Raw genomic sequence first — 26,418 nt, forward strand, 5'->3', positions numbered from 1 at the left:
CTATGAATTCCTTGGTTTTTTGGATGTTAAATAAAAGATTGTTTTTTTTGCACCAGCGGGATAGCTGTAATACCTCGTCCCGATACGCAGACTCATCATCCCCAGAGATAAGTCCTACTAGTGTAGTATCGTCTGCAAATTTGATAATCCTATTGGTGCAATCCGATGAATAAATGGAGAACAGTAGTGGACTAAGGACACAGCCTTGTGGAGTGCCAGTGCTGAGTATCTTGTCAGTAGAGATGTAGTCATTCAGTTTAACCCTTTGTGGACGATTTGTTAAAAAATCCAAAATCCACAGACAGATAGAATCTGGAAAATCAAGATCTTTAAGTTTGTCAATTAATCTGTGGGGTATAATGGTGTTAAAAGCAGAGCTAAAGTCCACGAACAGCATTCTTACATAATTCCCTTGTGTTTCCAAGTGGGATAAAGCCATATAAAGCACAGTATTGATCGCATCCTCGGTTGATCTATTTTCTTTATAAGCAAACTGAAGCCCATCAAAGGGATGAGGAAGGCAGGAGATAATATATTTCCGAACTAACTGCTCAAAGCACTTCATTAAGATTGAAGTTAGTGCCACCGGCCTGTAGTCATTCGGACTGTTTGTAGGCAACTTTTTAGGCAGTGGAACGATGATGGAAGCCTTGAGACAGACGGGAACTGCGCATAGTGTCAGGGATCTATTAAAAATTACAGTCCATATCCCGGCTAGCTGATCTTTTACCACCCGACCAGGAATTAAGTCGGGTCCAGCTGCTTTTCTGGAGTTAACCACTTTCATAGTCTGTCTCACATCCTGCTCATTCACAATGAAGGGGGGACTCTGCTGAGTAAATGATGGCAAACGAACAGTTTCAGTTTGATCGATCTCGAATCGAGCAAAAAAGTTGTTCAACTCCTCAGCCACCTCCACACCTCCGCCTGAGGAAACCTTTTTTGCTTTGTAGTTTGTTAGTTGTTGAACCCCCTGCCAAACTTGCCTCATGTTATTGCTGAGAAAGCAGTCTTCAATTCTCCTCTTGTATTCGGCCTTAGCTTGCTTAATGCCTCTCCTCAAATTCGTTCTTGCTGCACTGTAGTCTAGATCATCCCCAGACTTAAAAGCCTTATTTCTAGCATACAACAGGCGTCTAACCTTCCCGGTCATCCAAGGTTTTTGATTGGGATAAACCCGGATACGTTTATCCACTGTGACCGTGTCAATACAGTGTGCCATATACCCTAACACTGCAGCTGTATGTTCTTCCAGATCAGGATGGTCAAAAATTTCCCAATAACCAAGCGGGTTATGGTCTGCCTATATGTTTGTTTGTATAATTACTTCCTCTATTCCTATCCTCAACTCAGATGTTGTCCAAATTATGTCGATCCTGGACCAGGATTCATGTCGAGTTGAGTAAAAAGTATACTGTAGCTTGTCTTCATTGTGTCTTCTCCAAGTATCTTCCAATCTAAGCTCTTCTATCATTTGAGAAAATGTTTTGGGTAGTGTATTTCTTTTCTTTTTCCCTTTATGGTTCTTTTTATAGTCTTTTACTGGGTCCACTATAGCGTTGAAGTCTCCTATTAAACAAATATTTTGGTAGTTCTTTTCTCTCAGAGTATTATGAAGCCTCTTGTAAAATATTTCTTGGGCTTGGTTAGGAGCATATATGGCAGCTACCAGTGTTTTTTTATTATTGATCTCTGTTTCTATCATTAAAGTTCTTCCTTCTTGATCCGCATAGATAAATTTGGCTTCCTTATGGCTTTTCACATAAATAGCGACTCCTCTTTTCTTCTGTTTGGGATCACAGGCATAAAACAGTTTACCTATCTTTGGATATTCTAATAATTTACAATTTTTTTCTTTAATGTGAGTTTCCTGGAGAACAATTATATCTGCTTTTTCTTTTTGTAGCTTTAAAAAAGTTTCCCTTCTTTTCCTTGGAGAGTTTAGTCCGTTTATATTTACTGAAAATATTGTTGTTATTGTTTCCATGTTCAGTTATATATTGGGTTTTTTGCTCTGGTTTCCCTCTTTCCCTCAATTTCATAGTCAATCTCCCTTCTTTTCCCTTGTTGTCTTGTCCCACACCTTTCTTCTTCTACCTCTGTTGAAACACTTTGTTTTCCTATTGTAGCGATGTATTTCTCATAGAATTCTTTGGCTTTATCCAAATTGTCTAATCTAACTCTTTTTGACTGCCAGTTTACTATAATTCCTTCGGGTATTATCCATCTAAAGTTTATGTCCTTCTCATTTAATTTTTTTGTTAAGAAGAGGTATTGTTTTCGAATCTCTCGGATTTTCCAAGGGATCTGCTTTAAGACTTCAATTTCTTCACCTTGGATCTTTAATGGGCTTTCCCTTGACCGTTTCAGTATGTCTTCTTTAATTTTCCTCCTCAAAAAGGTTATATGGACATCTCTTAGCAACTTGTTCCTCCTCGCAAAACCTGAGTTTATTCTGAAGATCTCCGCGATTTCACGACTCATCTGTGATTTTTCTATGTCTAGAAATTCTGCTAACGCTTCCTCCATTTGATCTAGTAGATCCATATCACTATTTTCTGGGATGTTACTGTTACATACAGCATTGATGTTACCTTTCTGTCATGGGTTGGAGGGAAAGTTCCATCCTATGGGGAGTGGAAGGCGGGACATCAGGAGGAGGGGCTGTACTGTATATATATGTGGAGCTTGTGTGGAGAAGTTTAGAAGCTGGAGAAGAAGCTGGAGTGCGAGTCTGTGTGTCAGACAGGGTACAACTGTGTGTCAGTCAGTACCTACCTGATAGGTTCAGGTTTCTTTATAGGTAGCCAGAACTGATAGGTTCAGGGTCTGTGCTTTATTTAAAGGTGTTCTGTGTGAACCAAACTGGTGTATGTATGATTGAGACTAAGCCACGTTACTGTATCTTATTCACTTGATCATTTTATTTTCCCTGTGTGTTATTTAAATAAACCTTATTCCTTTGTTTGTTAAAAATCCATTCCTGGTCTGTGTGACTCCTTATGGGGATGGTTGGTGGCAGCTTAGTTATAGTGGGGCATACTCCAGTAGGTCTGGGGTTGTCACATTGATTGGTGCCAGCGTGTGGGATACGACTGGTCCAGTTGTCCAGTGGTACAGCAAAGCCTTGGCCAGTGTGCCCAGAGCAAGGGGGGTCTAGTCAGGGACAATCTGAGAGCGCGTAGGTAATCTTCTAGGCTTACCTCACGGGGAGGTAGGCTAGTGGAAGAACATGTAACCTCAGATTGGGGACTAGATTAGGGAGCTCTGAGGCAACCGGTTTTGGCGGGAAAAGGCTGAGGCAAAGCTGAGTGAAGTAGCAGTGATCTAGCCTGTCTGCTGAGAGGCCTAGCAGAGGGGGGTGGATTCTGGCTGGCAACAGTTGCAAGTTAGTGCTGAAGGAACAGCAGCAATCTATAGAAGGCTGTTTCTGAGGCAAAAGAAAAAAAAGTGGTCGCTTTATTTTGAGGCTTGACTTTTGAAAGCAGCCTGTTCTGGGGGGGGGATTATGCCCTTGACTCGAAGCCAAATGGCAGAAATGGGTGAAGTGAGGGAACCCCAGGTAGACCAAGGTTCTGAGGAGGAATTTGGCTCAGTGCAGGATGAGAGCACGGGAGAACAGAACCCAGAACTCAGAAAAATGCTCCTAGCCCAACAGCATGAACTGAGGGTGAGGGAAATGGAGGAAAGATTAGAGAGAGAAAGAAGGGAGGAAAGGGAGAAACAAAGACAATTTGAATTAGAGAGAGAGAGAGAGAATGGAAAGAGAAGAAAGATTAGAGAGAGAGAAAATTGCTCTGGAAAAAGAAAGGATGGCGTTTGAGTTAAGAAAATTGGAAATGATGAACCAGAACAATAATAACAATAGAGATTCTGAGGTGGGCCAATTGTCTACAACTGACCTGAAGAAATTCCCTGTGTACCACAAGGGAGATTGCCCTGAGGTGATCTTTTCCCTCGTGGAAAGAGCGTTTGTGGACTTCTCAGTAAGGGAAACTGAGAAGATGACCATCATGCGATCTTTAATCAGTGGCAGCCTGGCAGAAGTCTATGCAGAGATGCCAGAGGAACTGCTAAAAGATTTCGCTGAGTTTAAAAAACTGGTGTTTGCCAGACATGGGATAAATGCGGAACAGCTGAGGCAAAGATTCAGGTCACTCACAAAGAAACCAGAGCAGACTTTTACCCAAGTGGGGGCCCAACTGGTGAGGTTGCTAGAGAAATGGCTGTCGCAGGAGGGGACAGAGACCTTCCAGCAGCTCAAAGACCTGATAGCACTGGAACAGTTTTATTCAGTCCTGCATGGGGAACTAAAGTTCCATGTGAGGGAAAGGAAACCAAAATCTGTGGCAGAAGCGGCAGAGATCGCAGATTTTATTTCCCAAACAAGAAAGCCCTTAGGTGAGGGGAAATCGATAGGTAAACCTAAAGAAACCTACAGCAAGTACTCTCAGGGACCAGGGAAAAACCAGCAAGGGGGATGGGCCCATGTTGAAGGGAAGCCCTCAGACATGAAACCACCAAGACCTCAGATTTTGGAGGGAAAACCAAAACCAGATGAGAAAGACTCCAAGTACAGCAGAAAATGTTATTTCTGTCAAGGAAAGGGCCATCTAATCTCAGAGTGTGAGAAATTAAAGCAGCTAAAAGGAAATGTGCCTCATGATTTGAGTGGAACCAAGCCAAAAGCTGTGTTCTGTGTCCAGAAAGAGCAAAGCTCCTTGCCACTGAGGGAGCCTGTTGCCATGGCTACTCAATCTGGAACAGATACATCTGCTGATCAGGCTGGGGAAAATGGTCCTCTTGTGGAGGTCAAGCGCTGCTTACTAGTGAGAACAGATTCGCAGTTGTTTCAAACCGCAGGGGTGGACGTAGGAATACTTGACCATCAGTATAGGGGGCTAAGGGATACTTGTTCCCAGGTGACCCTGTGCCATCCAGATATTATTCCTAGGGAGTATATAATCCCGAATGAGAGCATAAAGGTGGCAGGGATTGAGGGACAGGTGATCTCACTGCCAGTAGCTGAGGTACCTGTGAACTTTCAAGGCTGGAGGGGAGTTTGGCGGCTAGCGATTTCATCGACTCTGCCAGCAGCCGTGCTCGTGGGAAATGACCTGGCTGAACATGTGAAAAGGGTGCTAGTGATTACACGTTCACAAGCTACCATGGGGACAGTTCAGGGGGGTACTGAAGAGCCCGAGACGGAAGCAGGTGGGGGGAGTTCCGAAGCTGTGGTGGAAATCTTAACCACAGACAGCAAATTTGGCCAAGAGCAAAAGGCAGACGCCACTCTCCGAAAGTGTTTTGAAAAGGTGACAGACACCCAGCTAACACCTGAAACCCCAGTGAGATTTCGTGAGGAAAAGGGAATTTTATATAGAGAGACCCTGAGGAATATCTCAAAAGGGGGAGATGGGATCAGAAGTCAGCTAGTGGTACCTGAAAAGTATCGCCCCATGATCTTACAAAGGGGGCACTCTGACATGTTTGCTGCGCACTTAGGGGTGAACAAAACACAGCAGAGAATCACACAGAATTTTTACTGGCCTGAAATAGGGAAGCAGATCAAGGAGTTCTGTAAACAATGTGATGTGTGTCAGAGGCAGGGGAATAACCGTGACAGGACCAAAGCAAAGTTGTGCCCTTTTCCTGTGATTGACACTCCGTTCAAATGTATAGGGGTGGATATTGTGGGACCTTTGCCCAAGGCCACAAAGAGGGGGAACAGGTTCATTCTCACAATTGTGGACCATGCCACGAGGTACCCTGAAGCCATTCCCTTGACTAACATTGAAACTAACACAGTGGCAGATGCCTTGGTGGGGTATATGTCCAGGATGGGATTTGCCTCAGAAATAATCACAGATTTGGGCGCATCGTTTACATCGAAGCTCATGAAACGGTTATGGCAAATCTGTGGAATTAAACACAAGGAAACCACTGCCTATCACCCCGAAAGTAATGGGTTAACGGAGAAGTTCAATGGGACTCTAATGCGCATGATTAGGGCTTACTTGGCGGAGAATCCAAACAATTGGGACCAGAAGCTGCAATCCCTTTTGTTTGCTTATCGATCAGTGCCACAAGCCAGTACCGGGTTCAGTCCGTTTGAACTTTTGTTTGGGAGAAGGGTGAAAGGGCCACTCGATTTAATCAAACAAAATTGGGAGCAGATCACCCAGGATGACCCACAAGACGTTGTGACATATATAGACACCTTAATAAATGACCTAAAGAGAAACCTGGAGCTAGCAGCAGAGAACCTGCAAGCTCAGAAGGTCAGACAAAAAACATGGTATGACCACAAAGCCAGGGAGAGGCACTTTAACCCAGGGGAGGAAGTGCTTTGGCTTAGGCCCTGCAGAGAGAACAAACTGCAGCTCAAATGGGCAGGACCATACAGGGTCATTTCCAAGATGTCGGACCTGAACTACCTTATAGAACAGGAGGAACACCAAGTAAGGAGGGTGGTACATGTGAATGCCCTAAAACCCTACTACAGAGGGGAACAGAGGGTTTTATTTGCAATAAAAGCAGCTGAGAGTGAGGAAGCTGAATTACCCTTCTGGGAGGGTAGAGGGGAAGTAAAATACAACCCAGATGAGGTAAAGATCAGTCCTGCACTCACCCAAGACCAGCAGCAAGAACTAAAAGTGCTGCTCACCAAATATCAAAAGGTGTTTTCAAATAAGCCGAGGGTAGTGAAGGGAGTGATGCATCGGATCCATACAGGGGATGCACCCCCGCAAGCAGTATCCCCATACCGAGTAACGGGACCCTATAGGGACAAGGTGCGGAAGGAGCTGGACGAGATGCTTAGGGAGAACATAATCGTCCCCTCTTCTAGTCCTTGGTCCTCTCCGATAGTCCTAGTGGACAAGCCTGATGGGAGCATTAGGTTTTGTGTAGATTACCGGAAATTAAACCGCGTAACCACTCCGGATGCCTACCCAATGCCCAGGCTAGACAACCTGATTGAAACCATAGGGGTTGTCGGTTCATTTCATCATTGGACCTAGTAAAGGGATATTGGCAATTAAGGATTGATCCCAGGGATCAAGAAAAGACCGCCTTTTGCAGCCCTTTTGGTCTCTATGAGTTTAGAGTCCTGAGTTTTGGTCTCAGAAATGCACCAGCCACATTCCAAAGGCTGATGGACCAGACCTTAGCAGGGCTCAGTGACTTTACTGTGGCCTACATTGACGATATAGGGATCTTCAGCAATACCTGGGAAGATCACCTGAAACACCTGGAGTTAGTGCTGCAGAGGTTAAGTGCAGCAGGGCTAACAGTAAAGGCGAGCAAGTGTCAGCTGGGTAGCCCAGAAATAAAATACTTGGGTCACATAGTAGGGGGAGGAGTGATCAAACCCCTAGAGGCCAAGATAGAAGCCGTTCGTGATTGGCCCAGACCCAACACCAAGAAAAAAGTGAAATCATTTCTTGGGTTGGTGGGCTACTACAGAAAGTTCATCCCGAGGTTTAGCGAGATAGCGACTCCACTGACCGATCTGACGCGGAAGAAGACTGATGACCGCATCCCGTGGACCAGCGACTGTGAGGAGGCGTTCCAGAGGTTGAAGGAGGCCCTCATCAACTATCCAGTGCTGCGTGCTCCAGACTTCGACCGGGAGTTCATCATCTACACCGATGCGTCTAACAGCGGGGTAGGAGCAGTTCTTTGCCAGGAGGATGAAAATGGTGACCAGCATCCAGTGTCCTACCTGAGTAGGAAACTCCAGAAAGGTGAGAGACATTTGGCAACCGTGGAAAAGGAGTGCCTGGCCATAGTCTACGCGATCCAGAAGGCCAAACCTTACATCTGGGGAAGACATTTTATTCTGTGCACTGACCATTCACCACTGCAATGGTTAAAGACAATGAAAACCCACAATAGTAAACTTACGAGGTGGGCTTTAAACCTGCAAGATTATGACTTTGAAGTGAAGGTGGTCAGAGGGGCAGTGAACTGTGTTGCTGATGCCTTGTCAAGAAGACCCGAAGAATGAAGACGGCGAAGAAACATGGACTATGTATATATTTTGGTGACCAAAAAGTTAAATGTACCTGTTTATTAAACATGCTTGGTTTGTATGAATAAAGGTAATTTGATGTATTGTAAATGGTAAATGTTTAAATGCCTAATTGATATGTTTATCCTAGAGTAAGTATGGTATTGTATGTTATTGTATAAATGTTTTTGTATGTTTTGGATCCAGGTTGTTTTTTGGAGAAAAGCACTTTAGCTTTCCCCCTACAAAACAACTTATAAAGAGGGGAGGTGTTACATACAGCACTGATGTTACCTGTCTGTCATGGGTTGGAGGGAAAGTTCCATCCTATGGGGAGTGGAAGGCGGGACATCAGGAGGAGGGGCTGTACTGTATATATATGTGGAGCTTGTGTGGAGAAGTTTAGAAGCTGGAGAAGAAGCTGGAGTGGGAGTCTGTGTGTCAGACAGGGTACAACTGTGTGTCAGTCAGTACCTACCTGATAGGTTCAGGTTTCTTTATAGGTAGCCAGAACTGATAGGTTCAGGGTCTGTGCTTTATTTAAAGGTGTTCTGTGTGAACCAAACTGGTGTATGTATGATTGAGACTAAGCCACGTTACTGTATCTTATTCACTTGATCATTTTATTTTCCCTGTGTGTTATTTAAATAAACCTTATTCCTTTGTTTGTTAAAAATCCATTCCTGGTCTGTGTGACTCCTTATGGGGATGGTTGGTGGCAGCTTAGTTATAGTGGGGCATACTCCAGTAGGTCTGGGGTTGTCACAGTTACGAAATCTCAGAATATTTGATGCTCTGTCCATTTCTATTGTCAATGTTGCTTCTTCGTATTTCTTTAAGATTTCTTGGGTTTTGTCCTTTTCTTGTTTCAATGCTTCTATTTGTTGGCTATTTTGTGTGCTTTTCTGATCTAGCTGTTGGATTTGTATTTTATTCTGTTGGACTTCCTGATTTATTTCTGAGATTTGGTTAGTTAATGTAGTTATCTGTTGATTAATCTCTTCCATTTTATTCTCTAGCCTAGCTTGATTTGTGCCAATCGTTTCTTCTATCCTTTGTTGATTTATTTTTATGTCTGCAAACATCTCTAGGATAGATTGCATTTCTTTACTCTGTTGTTCCTTTTGTATCATATCTCCTAAAATTTTCTGCTGAGCTGGACTTGCTGTTGTTGAGGATGCATTGGAGGAGGCTCCTGATGATGTCCCCGCCTTTTTTACACCTTTGGTTGTGCTAGTACTCATTTTCTGAGACTCTTTGCAGTCGTTCCTCTTCAATATATTTGTTCCAGTATTATAAATCCCACCTATTCTCAAATATTACTTGAGAGGGCAAATCATAACCCAAATCAGTTTTCTTTTAACATAGTATTACATAGTATTACATAGTATTACTAATCTGTCCCTCTTATTACAGTCAAGTATTTGTTTATAACCTTTGTATTGCTATCAAGTACAGTATTTATTTATGATATATATCCAGGATTCAGTTTAAATTTCTAGTTCTTTGTATAGGTCTCCTTTTAGTATTCTTTCAAGAAAAGTTTTATTTGTACAGTTCCAAAGATCCCGATTGGATCTTATTAAGTTTTCTTTTTCCACGATGTCCAAGGTTCAGAGATATACCATAGATCCAGCCAAAATCCTAATGGAGTTTAGTCCCAGGTAGATAATGTTGAGATTCTGTATTGTTTATTTATTTGTACAGTTCCGAAGATCCCGATTGGATCTTATTAATTTTTTTTCCACAATGTCCAATGTTCAGCGATGTATAGTACCAAACTGCCAAAATATACCAGAGGTCCAGCCAAAGTCCTGATAGCGTTTTTTAGTCCCAAGTAGTTAAGGTTGAAGTTCTGTATTGTCTTATCCAGGAATTTCTTAAAGTCTTCAAAGCTTCTCTGAGGTCTTTTTGGGTATAGTATAGTTGTGTAGTTGTATTCCAATAAGGCCTGGCTTATAGAGTATTCGGTAAATCCACAATATGAAAAACGTAACCAGTTCCAAATATAATAGGAATAAACAACAATCAAAGAATATTATAGTATAAGAAAGTATGGGAGAACTATGGAGAGAAAAAAGACCAAAATTTTATATATATTGAAAAAACAAGAGCAATGAGGGGCAAATTGTAGCAGAAAAATTAGAAGAATACCCTTAAAAATAAACATTCAAAAACAGCATTTAAAAAAAAGGAAAAGGAAGGGAAAATGATATTGAAAAAGTTGAGAAAAATAGTAATATTTTCTCCAAAGTTAATTCAGTTGTAGAAACCACTATTCCCTAATGTGTTGCCAAAAGTTATATAAAAAGAGGGGGGGAAAGCCAGTTGCCATCAAATTCCCAGAACTTGAGAATCACGTAATAAGATTTATTTATACAGTTCCAGCAGTCACGTTTAGTCTAGGCATGGTGTCATCGAAAAAAAAAAAAGGTGCTATATCCTTTAATATCTTCTATTGCCCTCTAGTGGTTCCTGTAGGGTTTATATAGCCTTCCGTTTCTTGCCAAATCCCAAGTAAAGGGTTAACTTCTTCAGTCTTCAGGCTTATCTCAAGTGTCCTTGGGCATTTGATACTTTGACAGAGTGCCAGTAAAAGAAGGAGAGAGAAAGGAGGGGCTAGTGGTGTCTTTATTCACCAAAATGGCATTTCTTCTTTTCATACAGAAGTCCAGGTAAATAACAACAAAACTAATATTAAGGTTGAGACACTTTTCCCCTTATTTCCCCTTATTTTTGTAGGGATTCTCACCCAATTTCAGCACTACAATAGGGCTCTTCAACGCTTCAATTGTTCTCTCTTAAATATAATCATACGACTTCTTCTTTCTCTACATCTCCCCCTTTATCTTCGAGCAAAGCCGCTTTGAAAGGGGGTGTGTGGGTCGAGTAGAAGGAAGGACCAGAATTTCAAAGGAGAAAGGATGTTTCACGGAGAATCTCACCATTAAGGGTCGTTTGTATCCTGCTGAGTTTCTTTGTCCGGAGCCACAACTTAGTAGGAGGGTTAGCCCTCCCTTTCCATCAACGCCGGGGAGTTAAGAAGCTGCTGGGTCAATCGAACGCCGCCGCCGCGCTAACAATTCAAACCCCAGTTTCACCTCTTCTTCAGAAACTCTTCAGGTTCCCTACACCCTTTTTAGGGCGCCCCAAGGCGTGAGGACCCCCTCTTCGTTCGGAGCACCAAACTTAAGGAGTACCACTGTGGCATAGACCGGAAGTCTCTCGAACTATTTAAAATCTTAAAAGATGATGCTGGTAAGGTGCTACATTCAATATGCCAGCAAGTTTGGAAAACTCAACAGTGGCTAAAGGACTGGAAAAGATCAGTCTACATCCCAATCCCAAAGAAGGGCAGTGCCAAAGAATGCTCCAACTACCGTACAATTGCACTAATTTCACACACTAGCAAGGTTATGTGATGATTTGTGTTTTTATGTGTATTAGAATGGGATATGTAGTCCTAAGATTTGTCCCAATAGCATCCATCTTGATTTAAAGTCTGCTCTGTAGTAGGAAAGTTTTTCATGCTGTTTCAGAGAAGCCTCGCTCTCTGGTTATCTCATTGCTAAGATGAGTAGAGAGCAGAGACTTTCGTAGTCAAAATAAACCTGCCACAAAGTATGATAACAAGTGAAGCTCCATGAGAAAGTTAGGTGGGACAACAAGACCCAGGAGGGGGTGTTCCTTATGAGGATTCTGGGAAGAAGAAGGAGGTTGGTAAGAAGTTGGGAAAAAGATGGAGTTGGACTGAGAAAGGTCAGACACGTGCTTTTTCCCATAATGGATTATAACTTTGCTATGGACTATTTTTCCTACCATGGACTGATGGAAGTCAACTGGATTTCATCTAGCGTCAGCCTGTAAAGACCCAAGACACGTGAGATGGACTGTGTTATGCTTTTTATTAGTTAGCATAATTCCATTTCTTTATTTTTATAGCTGGAGTGGGGAAGGGGGGTGTTCCGTTTGTCTTGATATGAAAATGTACCTACTGAACTATTTTACCATAAACTGAAACCTTTTCTAAAGCAATTCTTTTCAATAAAGCAGTAATGATTTGATCTGCATGCATTGGTTCTTGTACAGACTAGCTGAATGTCTAATTGGCCATGTGTGTTTGCTACCAAAGATTAAGAGCCAGATTATTCTGAGTATAACTCATGGATTTGTCTGTGTGTGTTGCTTTCTTAATAAAGGAGATTGGCTTTTGAGGAAGAAGTGTTAGACAGGACCTTGCTGAGACCTAAGGGCTCTGCTCAGCAGTCAGAGGTTTGTCTGGACTTCGGACTCATCCCAGTCTCCGGCACCCCTGTAAATCTCTTTGGGGATAAGGGGCTGCTTACAGGTTATGCTCAAAATCCTCCAAGGTAGGCTTCAACAGTATGTGGACCAAGAACTCCCAGAAGTACAAGCTGAATTTCGAAGGGGCAGAGGAACTAGAGACAAAATTGCCAACATGCACTGGATTATGGAGAAAGCCACAGAGCTCCAGAAAAACATCTACTTCTGCTTCATTGAACTGGATATGGAAACACTGAATGGTTCAAAATTGGGAAAGGAGTGTTACAAGGCTGTATATTGTCCCCCGGGTTATTTAACATATATGCAGAATACTTCATGCGAAAGGCTGGACTGGAGGAATCCCAAACTGGAATTAAGATTGCCAGAAGAAATATCAGCAACCTCCAATATACACATGATACCACTCTGATGGCAGAAAGTGAGGAGGAATTAAAGAACCTCTTAATGAGGGTGAAAGAGGAGAGTGCAAAAATGGTTTGAAGTTCAACATCAAAAAAACTAAGATCATGGCCACTGGTCCCATCACCTCCTGGGACATAGAAGGGGAAGATATGGAGGCAGTGACAGATTTTACTTTCTTGGGCTCTGTGAATACTGCAGAGGATGACAGCAGCCATGAAAGCCACCTAGAGTAGTCTGGTAGTCCAGATAGGCGGGAAACAAACAAACAAACAAACAAACAAACAATAAATAAATAAATAAATACATAAATACATAAATAAATACATAAATAAATAAAAGACCCCTGCTACTTGGGAGGAAAGTGATGACAAACCTCGACAGCATCTGAAAAAGCAGAGACATCATCTTGCCAACAAAAGTATGCATAGTAAAAGCTATGGTTTTTCCTGTAGTGATGTATGGAAGTGAGAGCTGGACCATAAAGAAGGCTGACCGCCGAAGAATTGATGCTTTTGAATTGTGGTGCTGGAGGAGGCTCTTGAGAGTCCTCTGGGCTGCAAAGAGAACAAACCTATCAATTTTGAAGGAAATCAAGCCTGAGTGCTCACTGGAAGGACAGATCCTGAAGCTGAGATTCCAGTACTTTGGCCATTGTGAGCAAACACCGGTCCAAAAACACGTGTAAGCCTGGACAGAGAGCAATCAGGAGTTCGCACATGCTAAAATGGGCTGAATGAGTCCAAATTCAGCTAGCCATGCTACAACACTCCTTCTCACAGGTCTGCCCACATAAGAACACCTTGTACTCTCAGATATTATTATGAAAAGGTCAAGTGGGCTTTGTAGTCCTTAGACTTAACTTGCACCACTGACAGGACTCTAAGTAAGCTAGGCCAAGGCAGCACTCTCAGATGACCCTATGACAAGTGTACTGTTCAGAAAACCAATTGATTTTTATAATCTTTATTTTATTAAAGAATAAGCATGTTACTAAGTATCAAAGCCAAATTAAACCAAAGCAAATAAACTAGCATTGTGCTGGTTAGTTACACAGATGTAGTGAGGCAAAGAAAACATGAAAAATAGAAAAGTGTTCAAAAACCTTACAAAAACACAAAAAGCCATTAAAAAGAATAAAAACAGTTCCAGTCCAGGAAATCATTATTAAAAACAAAATAATCCAAGTAGGTTATAAAAAGGCTATAGTCCTCAGTGATCCTGTAGAACAAGAATCCTGTACTAAAAAGAAAGATTCAGTAAAAGTCCCATTATCCTTAGAAAAGTCAAATCCAGTAAATGTACCATAGTCCTTACAAAATTACAAGAGCATAGTCCATATGGAGTATTCCAAGAAAAGAAGTCCATAAAGAATATTCCATAGAACAGTCCATAGAAAATAGTCCATGCATAGTCCTTAGGAAAAAATCCCATAAGTCCAAGGATAACCCAGTATAGTATATATGTGTATGGTTCACGAGCTGCACAGTGGCAGAGAAAAAGGCAATTCAAAGGGTGATTAAGACGGCCCAAAACATCATTGGCTGTTCACTCCCTTCTTTGGAAGAATTGTATAAGAACAGATGTAAGAGGAAGATATCTAACATACTGAAAGACTCCTCTCATCCGGGATATCAGCTCTTTAAACTATTACCATCAGGAAGGAGATTCAGGGTATTGAAAGCAAGGACAAGCAGATTCAAGAACAGTTTTTACCCAAGTGCAGTATTGAGTTTAAATGTGGGGCCATAGGTTTTTGGTGGATTTTAATTGCTGAGAGAAAACGGGGTATCTATATTTGGATGGTGAAAGTTGTGTATACTTTAACTTTTTTTTGTAGTGTTGTCCAGTTTTACCTTGGGGAAGAGCACCTCATTTCGTTGCACCCACTTGTGAGCGCAATGACAAATTTCTTATGTCTTATGTCTTATGTCTTATGATAACCCAGTATAGTAAAGGTTAGTCCCATGTGTCACGAATAACTGAAGGATCGGTCTTGAAAGACAATGTCCATAGGCAAAAAGTTCCTTTTTCAAGAGTAACTGGCAAGGGCTTATCGCACCTTCCCACGATGTCATCCAATCAGAGTTCGTTACTAGGCAAACAGTCCTGTTGCACCACATGACTTCTTTCTCATACGCACCAGATGTTATTTGGGTTACGGTGGTTTATCAAAGAGTCACAACAATTCCCATCTATCTAATCACACCGAGTCCTTTCTCAGGCTCTCAGAATAACATTCTCTCTGCTCGCCCAGAAATCAACCTGTCAGCATAGCAAAGATACTTTATACAAAGAAACAAGATGGAACCTCTCTGGCTCAATTCTTAATTACAAAACCCATATGCCTTAAAAGATTTTAACTCAAAAACCCATCTCATCACAAGCCCCCGGAAGATTAACAAAATTCTCAAACAATTTAAGTTTTAATTTTGATAACTGAATAAGATGAGATGCCATAATTAAGTAGCAACAAAATAGAGAAAGATATTAACTTGAGCATAAGGTAATATATTTCAAATATGATTCTAAAATAGCAAAACAATTGTTACATGAGAACTATTATAATTACAGTATTTACCATACATGAGAGAAAATTGCGTTAGGCACTTCTACTAGTCTGAAAAACAGAAGAACAAACATGTTAGTATAATTAATCAAATACATCACTCTGCATATGCTCATATAATACTCTAGTCATCAAACAGTAAAATAGTGAAACCAGGGTTAACATCATAATTGTGATGATTTGTGTTTTTATGTGTATTAGAATGGGATATGTAGTCCTAGGATTGTCCCAATAGCATCCATTTTGATTTAAAGTCTGTTCTGTAGTAGGAAAGTTTTACATGCTGTTTCAGAGAAGCTTCGCTCTCTGGTTATCTCGTTGCTAAGCTGAGTAGAGAGCAGAGACTTTCGTAGTCAAAATAATGATAACAACTGAAGCTCCATGAGAAAGTTAGGCGGGACAACAAGACCCAGGAGGCATTCTGGGAAGAAGAAGGAGAGAGAAAAAGATGGAGTTTGCCTGAGAAAGGGGCAGACACGTGCTTTTCCCCATAATGGACTATTTTTCCTACCATGGACTGGTTTTCATCTAGCATCAGCCTTTGAAGACCCAAGACACGTGAGATGGACTATGTTACCCTTTATATTAGTTAGCATAGTTTCATTTCTTTATTTTTTTAGCTGGAGTGGGGGGAGTGGAGTGTTCCGTTGGTATTGAATGAAAATGTACCTACTAAACTATTTTACTATCAACTGAATTCTTTTCTAAAGCAATTCTTTTCAATAAAGCAGTAATGATTAAATCTGTAGGTGTTAGTTCTTGCACAGACTGGCTGAATGTCTAATTGGCCACGTGTGTTTGCTACCCTAAGTTCCAGAGCCAGATATTCTGAGTATAGCTCAAGGACGTGTCTGTGTGTCTTGCTTTCTTAATAAGGAGATTGGCTTTCTGAGGAAGAAAATTTAGACAGAACCTGGCTGAGATCTAAGTGGCTCTGCTCAGCAGTTAGAGGTTTGTCTGGATTTCGTACTCGTCCCAATTTCCGGCACCCCCATAAATCTTCTTGGAGATAAGGGGCAGCTTACAATAATAACTTGTCAAACCAATATACTGAGATGAAGTAATAATAGATAAAACACTCTATGTATGCTCAGGAACATTGTCATATAGAATATCAAGAAAATTAAACATCAGAGCTTTAACAATTCTAGCCATTTTCTCCCCTTGCATCTGCACTGAACATTCTAGATAAACAGTGAGCAATTAAAGCCTTCTTTCCAGGTAGATGTTCAACATCAAAATCATACTTTTGCAGTCTGAAATACCACTGCATTAATCTTGGGCTTCGATGTCTCTGCTTCTCTAAGAATGTCAAAGCATTTTGGTCTGCTTGAATTGGATCAGGGCTGTAAATTACAAGGTTGTCTACATAGCCAATCACGTAATATAAATCACCAAACAATTCATCAACCATTTTCTGAAAAGTAACATAGGTATTTTTCATTCCAGGTGCTAGTTTTCTGAGTTGGTAAATTCCCTGAGGGCAAGTAAATGATGTATAAGGGCGATGTTCCTCTTTAATTAAAATCTGATAAAGACCTCCTTTTATTCCAACCACAGAAATGTATTCAGTGTTTGCAACAATTTCTACCAACGTCTCAACATTGATTATAGGAATTGTCTCAGTCTCCGTGAACTTATTTAACTGGCTAAAATCTAATTCCACTTTGTGACCATCCTGTTTTCCTTGACACACTGAAATAGTATTGAATACAGCTGTTCTACATGGTTCAATCACTCCTTGTGAAATAAGACTTTCAACAGTTCCAGACACTAAATTGCCCTTAGTCCCTTCTAGGTCCATAGGAACAGAAACAGCAGTCAAACCATCATTGACTGTAATAAAATGTTTCACCACATTAGTTTCTCCCGGTGAATTCGAGAAGACGTTTTGGTGATTAGCTAACACAGACTCCAATATATGTCCTGGGCTAAATTGATCAATGCCTTCCACGCCTTGGTCCAGAAATGCCACACCCCTGAATACCTGTATTGCTGAATTAGCTGTGCTATCAGGTTTGGTCACAAGAGGCCGCTGTTGCATCAAAGTTCCCTCGGGAGTACTCTGCATAGCCTCAGAAACAGTATCAGCATTCTCACCACTTCCTTGGAGAATAGGCTGTTGAAAATAAGTATGGTCCCAAACCTCTACTTTTCTTTCTAAAGATCTCTCTGAGAAGTTTAACTGTGGTACTGGGCCAAAGTTTCCAGATATGATTTCAGTCTCTGGAGAAACATCAGTACTTTGTAATCCCAAAAAGTTAGCGCTTCCCCCTTCATTGGTTGTGTTAGAAACAGTCTCGCAATCTGACAGGTTCAAATGCAGCTTTCTATCTTTAAGCAAGCTTACAGAATTAGCTCCACATTCACTTGTACTATTGAAACAATGTGAAAGTCCATGCTGCAAAACCGCTCCACTATCAACTACTATGGCACTTGGCAATGACTCTGAGAAAACCTTCACTCCTCCAGCCTTCTCAGCAGACTGCTCCGGTACACTGAGTAGGCCACCCCCCTGGTAAATCTCATTACTCCCAAACTGCCATGAAGTACATGGGGTCCCTGCCAACCTAACAGTGTCTGATTTCACTGTTCCCTCTGGGCTAAGAGAAGGGGGGTTGTTTGAGATCTGACATGCATCAAGATCTGCTGACACAAGTCCTGGCAAAGAATTAAGCTGAGTCTCCATATCATCATCTCGGTATTTCACTCCCCCTTGAACTGCTGTTGTTTCTAAGCTTTCAGTCACAGCAATTGCTTGAATGTTTTGGAAAATCCCTTGCTCTCTCTCTTCTGGCAAACCCATAGTCTCATCCTGAATTATTTCAGAGCTTCTCACCTGTCCTGTGCTCTGAAAAAGAGCTGAGGGTGGTGTGATGAGATGGGTTTTTAAGTTAAAATCTTTTAAGGCATATGGGTTTTGTAATTATGAAGTGAGCCAGAGAGGTTCCATTTTGTTTCTTTGTATATAGTATCTGTGCTATGCTGACAAATTGTTTTCTAGGCGAGCAGAGAGAATGTTATTCTGAAGGCCTGAGAAGGACTCTGTGTGATTAGATAGATGGGAATTGTTGTGACTCTTTGATAAACCACCGTAACCCAAATAACATCTGCTGTGTATGAGAAAGAATTCATGTGATGTAACAGGACTGTTTGCCTAGTAACGAACTCTGATTGGATGACATCGTGGGAAGGTGCATTAAGCCCTTGCCAGTTACTCTTGAAAAAGGAACTTTTTCTCTATAGACTTTGTCTTTCCAAGACCGACCTTTCAGTGATTCGTGACCTACACTTCAGCCATTTGGGACTTACCCTGATGTCTTTAGAGAGAGTTTGGTGGCCTACCTACATGGACTGGTTTCTATGATTTGCTGGATTACTTTTGGACTTATGGGATTTTTCCTAAGGACTATGCATGGACTATTTTCTATGGACTGTTCTATGGAATATTCTTTATGGACTTCTTTTCTTGGAATACTCCATATGGACTATGCTCTTGTAATTTTGTAAGGACTATGGTATATTTACTGGATTTTTCTTTTCTAAGGACTATGGGACATATAATGGATTTTTACTTTTGTTTAGGGGTTTTTATTCTATAGGATCACTGAGGACTATAGCCTTTTCATAACCTACTTGGATAATTTTGTTTTTACTAATGATTTCCTGGACTGGAACTGTTTTGATTCTTTTTAATGTCTTTTTGTATTTTTAATAAGGTTTTTGAATACTTTTCTATTTTTCATGTTTTCTTTGCCTCACTACATCTTTGTAACTAAACAGCACAATGCTAGTTTATTTGTTTTGGTTTAATTTGGCTCTGATACTTAATAACATGCTTTTTCTTTAATAAAATAAAGATTATAAAACTCATTTGGTTTCCTGAACAGTACACTTGTCATAGGGTCATCTGAGAGTGCTGCCTCGGCCTAGCTTACTTAGAGTCCTGTCAGTGGTGCAAGTTAAGTCTAAGGACTACAAAGCCCACTTGACCTTTTTACAATAATATCTGAGAGTACCAGGGTGTTCTTATGTGGGCAGACCTGCGAGAAGGAGTGTTGTAGCATGGCTGGCTGAATTGGACTCTTTCAGCTCATTTTAGCATGTTCAAACTCCTGATTGCTCTCTGTCCAAGCTTACACGTGTGTTTTCGAACCCGTGTTCGCTACATGGTGGCAGCTGCGGGATGGACCACGTGCTGGGTTTTGTAGTACCTCAGGATGACCAAATTTTTGTTCTATCTAACAGCTTGAGTGACTCTGATCCACAAGCTAAGTTTTGATTGCAGTGGGACACTGAGGCTTCAAGGAGCTAGGTGCTTCCCTGGGTGTAAACAGTAATTTCCTAGGAAACGCTGTTTGCCAGCAGTTAGATCTAAAGGCTATGGTGAGAGGTGTTAAATCTTCAGGCTGTGGTAATGTGTGTTAGAATCTGGGGTGCTCTTTTAAGAAAGAGATTCCCAGTGGGACAAGCAAACTGTTAGGAAACAATTGGATTTAATCAGTAGGCATGTGCAGGTTGTTACAACGTTGTAGTGAAGAAATTCCAAGTTGCATGTCCTTTATTTTTGGAGTGCTTGCACCCAAGTTGAGCAGGTCATTTCACAATCTTAGGATTGCATAAATGACTCTGGCCACTTTGTTCTGGCTACATTGTTTTGGGACTTGCATCCAGGTTTTTTTTTTTTTTTGGCCTAAGCGTACTCCTATAATCTTAGGATTTGCCGGAGCACCTGGCCGTGTTCCAGACTAGCTCTGGGTCTCCCCACTACGATCTTAGGATCTGGCAGGAGTACCTAGTTGCATCTGGCTTGGCCTAGAGTCATGCCCTATGATCTTAGAGGTATCTATCTGCACCCAGTTCAGTCAAGGATCATCTCTGTAACTTTAGGGTTCACAGAGTGATCACAGTTTTTCTTTTCTCTTTCTTTTGGATTTTTCAGTATTTTGGTTTGGCAGCTGTCTGTCTTCTCACAGATCTTAGGGTCACAGAAGGGATAGCCGTTGGTCAGAAGTGCAGAAGAGATTTTTAATTTTATTTTGGTTTGGCAGCTGTTTGTTCTCTCGCCTATCTTAGGATAGCAGAAGGGACAGCAGTTGGTCAGAAGTGCAGAGGAGATTTTTAAATTTTCATTTCTATTATTAGAAGTTTTGTTTGCTGACCTAGCCAAGGCTAGATTGCCAGCAGAAATGGAGGAGCAAAACCAGTCGAAAACCGTGGATATACTCTTGGAAGTGGCTTCGGGATTTTTCGAGCAAGCCAAGCAGAAAATTAGGGAAAGAGATTGTCTGATACGGGAGCTTTACCATGAAAACATGTTTCTAAAACATTTTTTAAGCACAGAACCTGGCTTGATGCAAAGGTTTTTCCAAGTTCAGCAGGGTTCCTTTGGGGATTACTGCAATGAGACGCTCCAAACAATTGGGAGCAACCCTGAGATGCAAGATGCTTGTGTGGAAAGAGTTAACGAGGCCCAGTGGAATGCTAAGGAGCATTCCAGAGAAGACAGCGATTCATCGCCCGTCCAAACAGAGGATTCACAGGCCCTGGAGACACGCGCAGAGGAAGGAATGCAGGAGAAAGTTCCCCGAGAAGCTGTGTCCTTGAGGAAATTAACATCGGACAACGCAAGGGAAAACTGCAGTGCTCCAGAGAATTGCAGTGCATTGGAATTCAGCTCAGCACCAACCTCAGCTCTTTTCCAGAGCACAGGACAGGTGAGAAGTTCTGAAATAATTCGGGAGGAGACTATGGGTTTGCTAGAAGAAGGAGAGCAAGGGATTTTCCAAAGTAATAAAGCAATTGCTGGGACTGAGAGCTTAGAAGCAACAGCAGTTCATGAGGGAGTGGAATACCGGGATGATGAAATAGAGACTCAGCTTAACTCTTCGCTAGGACTTGTGTCAGCAGATCTTGATGCATGTCAGATCTCAAACAACCCCCCTTCTCTTAGCCCAGAGGGAACAGCGAAATCAGACACTGTTAGGTTGGCAGAGACCCCGTGTACTTCATGGCAGTTCGGAAGTAAAGAATTATACCAAGGGGGTGGCCTACTCAAGGTACCGGAAAAGTCAGCTGAGAAAGCTGGAGGAGTGAAGGTTTTCTCAGAGTCTTTGCCAAGTGCCATAGGAGGTGATAGTGGAGCGGTCTTGCAGCATGAACTTTCACATTGTTGCAATAGTACAAATGACTCTGTAAACTTGATTAAAGATAGAAAGCTGCATTTGAACCTGTCAGATTGTGAGACTGTTTATAACACAACCAATGAAGGGGGAAGCACTAACTTTTTGGGATTACAAAGTACTGATGTTTCTCCAGAGACTGAAATCATATCTGAAAGATTTGGCCCAGTACCACAGTTAATCTTCTCAGAAAGATCTTTAGAAAGAAAAGCAGAGGTTTGGGACCATTCTTATTTTCAACAGCCTATTTTCCAAGGAAGTGGTGAGAATGCTGATACTGTTTCTGAGGCTATGCAGAGTACTCCCGAGGGAACTTTGATGCAACAGCGGCCTCTTGTGACCAAACCTGATAGCACAGCTAATTCAGCAATACAGGTATTCAGGGGTGAAGACATTGATCAATTTGGCCCAGGACAGATATTGGAGCCTGTGTTAGTTAATCACCAAAACGTCTTCTCTAATTCACCGGGAGAAACTAATGAGGTGAATCATTTTATTACAATCAATGTTGAGATGTTGGCAGAAATTGTTGCAAACGCTGATTATATTTCTGTGATTGGAATAAAAGGAGGGCTTTATCACATTTTAATTAAAGAGGAACATCGCCCTTATACATCATTTAATTGCCCTCAGGGAATTTACCAACTCAGAAAACTAGCACCTGGAATGGAAAATACCTATGTTACTTTTCAGAAATTGGTTGATGAATTGTTTGGTGATTTATATTATGTGATTGGCTATGTAGACAACCTTGTAATTTACAGCCCTGATCCAATTCAAGCAGACCAAAATGCTTTGTCATTCTTAGAGAAGCAGAGACATCGAAGCCTAAGATTAATGCAGTGGTATTTCAGATTGCAAAAATATAATTTTGATGTTAAACATCTACTTAGAAAGGAGGCTTTAATTCCTCACTGCTTATCTCAAATGTTTAGTGCAGATGCAAGGGGAGAAAATGGCTAGAATTGATAAAGCTCTGATGTTTAATTTTCTTGGTATTCTGTATGACTATGTTCCTGAGCATACATAGAGTGTTTTATCTATTATTACTACATATCAGTATTTTGGTTTAACAAGTTATTATGATGTTAACCCTGGTTTCATTATTTTACTGTTTGATGGCTAGAGTATTATCTGAGCATATGCAGAGTGATGTATTTGTTTAAGTATACTAACTTGTTTATTCTTCTGTTTTTCAGACTAGTAGAAGTGTCTAAGGCAAATTTCTCTCATGTATGGTAAATACTGTCATTATAATAGTTCTTATGTATCAATTGTTTTGCTATTTTAGAATCATATTTGAAATGTATAACTTTATGCTCATGTTAATATCTTTCTCTATTTTGTTAATGCTTAATTATGACATCTCATCTTATTCAGTTATCAAAATTAAAACTTAAATTGTTTAGGAATTTTGTTAATCTTCAGGGGGCTTGTGATGAGATGGGTTTTTAAGTTAAAATCTTTTAAGGCATATGGGTTTTGTAATTATGAAGTGAGCCAGAGAGGTTCCATTTTGTTTCTTTGTATATAGTATCTGTGCTATGCTGACAAATTGTTTTCTAGGCGAGCAGAGAGAATGTTATTCTGAAGGCCTGAGAAGGACTCTGTGTGATTAGATAGATGGGAATTGTTGTGACTCTTTGATAAACCACCGTAACCCAAATAACATCTGCTGTGTATGAGAAAGAATTCATGTGATGTAACAGGACTGTTTGCCTAGTAACGAACTCTGATTGGATGACATCGTGGGAAGGTGCATTAAGCCCTTGCCAGTTACTCTTGAAAAAGGAACTTTTTCTCTATAGACTTTGTCTTTCCAAGACCGACCTTTCAGTGATTCGTGACCTACACTTCAGCCATTTGGGACTTACCCTGATGTCTTTAGAGAGAGTTTGGTGGCCTACCTACATGGACTGGTTTCTATGATTTGCTGGATTACTTTTGGACTTATGGGATTTTTCCTAAGGACTATGCATGGACTATTTTCTACGGACTGTTCTATGGAATATTCTTTATGGACTTCTTTTCTTGGAATACTCCATATGGACTATGCTCTTGTAATTTTGTAAGGACTATGGTATATTTACTGGATTTTTCTTTTCTAAGGACTATGGGACATATAATGGATTTTTACTTTTGTTTAGGGGTTTTTATTCTATAGGATCACTGAGGACTATAGCCTTTTCATAACCTACTTGGATAATTTTGTTTTTACTAATGATTTCCTGGACTGGAACTGTTTTGATTCTTTTTAATGTCTTTTTGTATTTTTAATAAGGTTTTTGAATACTTTTCTATTTTTCATGTTTTCTTTGCCTCACTACATCTTTGTAACTAAACAGCACAATGCTAGTTTATTTGTTTTGGTTTAATTTGGCTCTGATACTTAATAACATGCTTTTTCTTTAATAAAATAAAGATTATAAAACTCATTTGGTTTCCTGAACAGTACACTTGTCATAGGGTCATCTGAGAGTGCTGCCTCGGCCTAGCTTACTTAGAGTCCTGTCAGTGGTGCAAGTTAAGTCTAAGGACTACAAAGCCCACTTGACCTTTTTACAATAATATCTGAGAGTACCAGGGTGTTCTTATGTGGGCAGACCTGCGAGAAGGAGTGTTGTAGCATGGCTGGCTGAATTGGACTCTTTCAGCTCATTTTAGCATGTTCAAACTCCTGATTGCTCTCTGTCCAAGCTTACACGTGTGTTTTCGAACCCGTGTTCGCTACAGGTGGTGCTGGGCTGCATCCCAATGCACTGAAATTCTCTGGAGCACTGCAGTTTTCCCTTGCGTCGTCCGATGCTAATTCCTCCACGGAAACAGCTCGGCGAAGCGATATCTTTTTCTCCTGCATTCCTTTCTCTGCGCGCGACTCCAGGGCCTCTGAATCCTTTGTTTGGACGGGTGATAAATTGCTGTCTCCTCTGGAATGCTCATTAGAATTCCACTGGGCCTCGTTAACTCTTTCCACACAAGCATCTTGCATCTCAGGACCGCTCCCAATTGTCTGGAGCGTCTCATTGCAGTAATCCCCAAATGAACCCTGCTGAGCTTGGAAAAACCTTTGCATCAAGCCAGGTTCTGTGCTTAAAAAACGTTTTAAAAGTAAGTTTTCCTGGTACCGATGTTCTATAAGCGAATCTCTTTCCCGAATTTTCTGCTTGGCTTGCTCGAAAAATTCCGAAGCCACTTCCAAGATTCTGTCCACAGTTGCCGACTGTTCTTGCTCCCCCATATTCTGCTGGCAATCTAGCCTAGGCTAGGTCAGCAATAAAAACAAACAAAACTCCAAGAAAGAAAAAAAATTTAAAAATCTCCTCTGCACCTTCGACCAACTGCTGTCACTCTGCTATCCTAGGATATGCAAAGGGGACAGACAGCTGCCAAAACCAAAATAAAATTAAAAATCTTCTCTGCACCTTTGACCAACTGCTGTCACTCTGTGATCCTAAGATCTGTGAGAGGACAGACAGATGCCAAACCAAAATAAAATTAAAAATCTCCTCTGCACCTTTGACCAACTGCTGTCACTCTGCTATCCTAAGATAGGCGAGAGGACAAACAGCTGCCAAACCAAAATAAAATTAAAAATCTTCTCTGCACCTTTGACCAACTGCTGTCACTCTGCTATCCTAAGATATGCAAAGGGGACAGACAGCTGCCAAAACCAAAATAAAATTAAAAATCTTCTCTGCACCTTTGACCAACTGCTGTCACTCTGTGATCGTAAGATCTGTGAGAGGACAGACAGATGCCAAAACCAAAATACTGAAAAATCCAAAAGGAAGAGAAAAGAAAAACTGTGACCACTCTGTGAACCCTAAAGTTACAGAGATGATCAATGACTGAGCTGGGTGCAGATAGATACACTAGGATCATAGGGCATGACTCTAGGCCAAGCCAGATGCAGCTAGGTACTCCGGCAAATCCTAAGATTATAGGAGTACACTTAGGCCAAAACAAGCTGGATGCAAGTTCCAGAACAAGGTAGCCAGAGTCATTTATGCAATCCTAAGATTGTGAAATGACCTGTTCAACTTGGGCGCTATTGCAGAAGTAGGGTCATCCCTGACAGATCCTAAAATCTTAGGCATGACCTGAGCCAGCACTCCAAAAATAAAGGACATGCATCTTAGAATTACTTCACTACAATGTTGTAACAACCTGCACATGCCTACTGATTAAATCCAATTGTTTCCTAACAGTTTGCTTGTCCCACTGGGAATCTCTTTCTTAAAAGAGCACCCCAGATTCTAACACACATTACCACAGCCTGAAGATTTAACACCTCTCACCACAGCCTAATTGCTGGCAAACAGCGTTTCCTAGGAAGCTACTGTTCACACTCAGGGAAGCACTTAGCTCCTTAAAGCATCAGTGTCCCACTGCAATCAAAACTTAGCTTGTGGATCAGAGTCACTCAAGCTGCTAGATAGAACAAAGATTGGTCATCCTGAGGTACTACAAAACCCAGCACGTGGTCCATCGCGCAGCTGCCACCATGTGAGCAAACACGGGTCCAAAAACACGTGTAAGCCTGGACAGAGAGCAATCAGGAGTTTGCACATGCTAAAATGGGCTGAATGAGTCCAAATTCAGCTAGCCATGCTACAACACTCCTTCTCACAGGTCTGCCCACATAAGAACACCCTTGTACTCTCAGATATTATTATGAAAAGGTCAAGTGGGCTTTGTAGTCCTTAGACTTTACTTGCACCACTGACAAGACTCTAAGTAAGCTAGGCCGAGGCAGCACTCTCAGATGACCCTATGACAAGTGTACTGTTCAGGAAACCAATTGATTTTTATAATCTTTATTTTATTAAAGAATAAGCATGTTACTAAGTATCAAAGCCAAATTAAACCAAAGCAAATAAACTAGCATTGTGCTGGTTAGTTACACAGATGTAGTGAGGCAAAGAAAACATGAAAAATAGAAAAGTGTT

The 26,418-nt window shown here is 41.2% G+C and overlaps 2 protein-coding genes across 2 annotated transcripts in view; both read left to right on the forward strand.

Annotated features, from left to right (window-relative positions):
* LOC144584466 (uncharacterized) overlaps positions 1 to 16,461 on the forward strand; it is a 258,730-nt gene extending 242,269 nt beyond the window's left edge. The window contains exon 2 of the mRNA XM_078380632.1: positions 3,052 to 16,461. Coding sequence (XP_078236758.1) covers positions 3,759 to 7,022 — 3,264 coding nt within the window. The 5' untranslated portion in view covers positions 3,052 to 3,758 and the 3' untranslated portion in view covers positions 7,023 to 16,461. The remainder of the gene's footprint in view (positions 1 to 3,051) is intronic.
* Positions 1 to 25,272, forward strand: part of LOC140702331 (uncharacterized) — a 198,015-nt gene extending 172,743 nt beyond the window's left edge. Inside the window, exon 2 of the mRNA XM_078380633.1 lies at positions 20,302 to 25,272. Coding sequence (XP_078236759.1) covers positions 20,477 to 22,432 — 1,956 coding nt within the window. The 5' untranslated portion in view covers positions 20,302 to 20,476 and the 3' untranslated portion in view covers positions 22,433 to 25,272. The remainder of the gene's footprint in view (positions 1 to 20,301) is intronic.
* The last annotated feature ends 1,146 nt before the right edge of the window (positions 25,273 to 26,418 follow it).

The sequence above is a fragment of the Pogona vitticeps genome, chromosome 11, assembly GCF_051106095.1.
Source record: "Pogona vitticeps strain Pit_001003342236 chromosome 11, PviZW2.1, whole genome shotgun sequence".
NCBI lineage: Eukaryota > Metazoa > Chordata > Lepidosauria > Squamata > Agamidae > Pogona > Pogona vitticeps.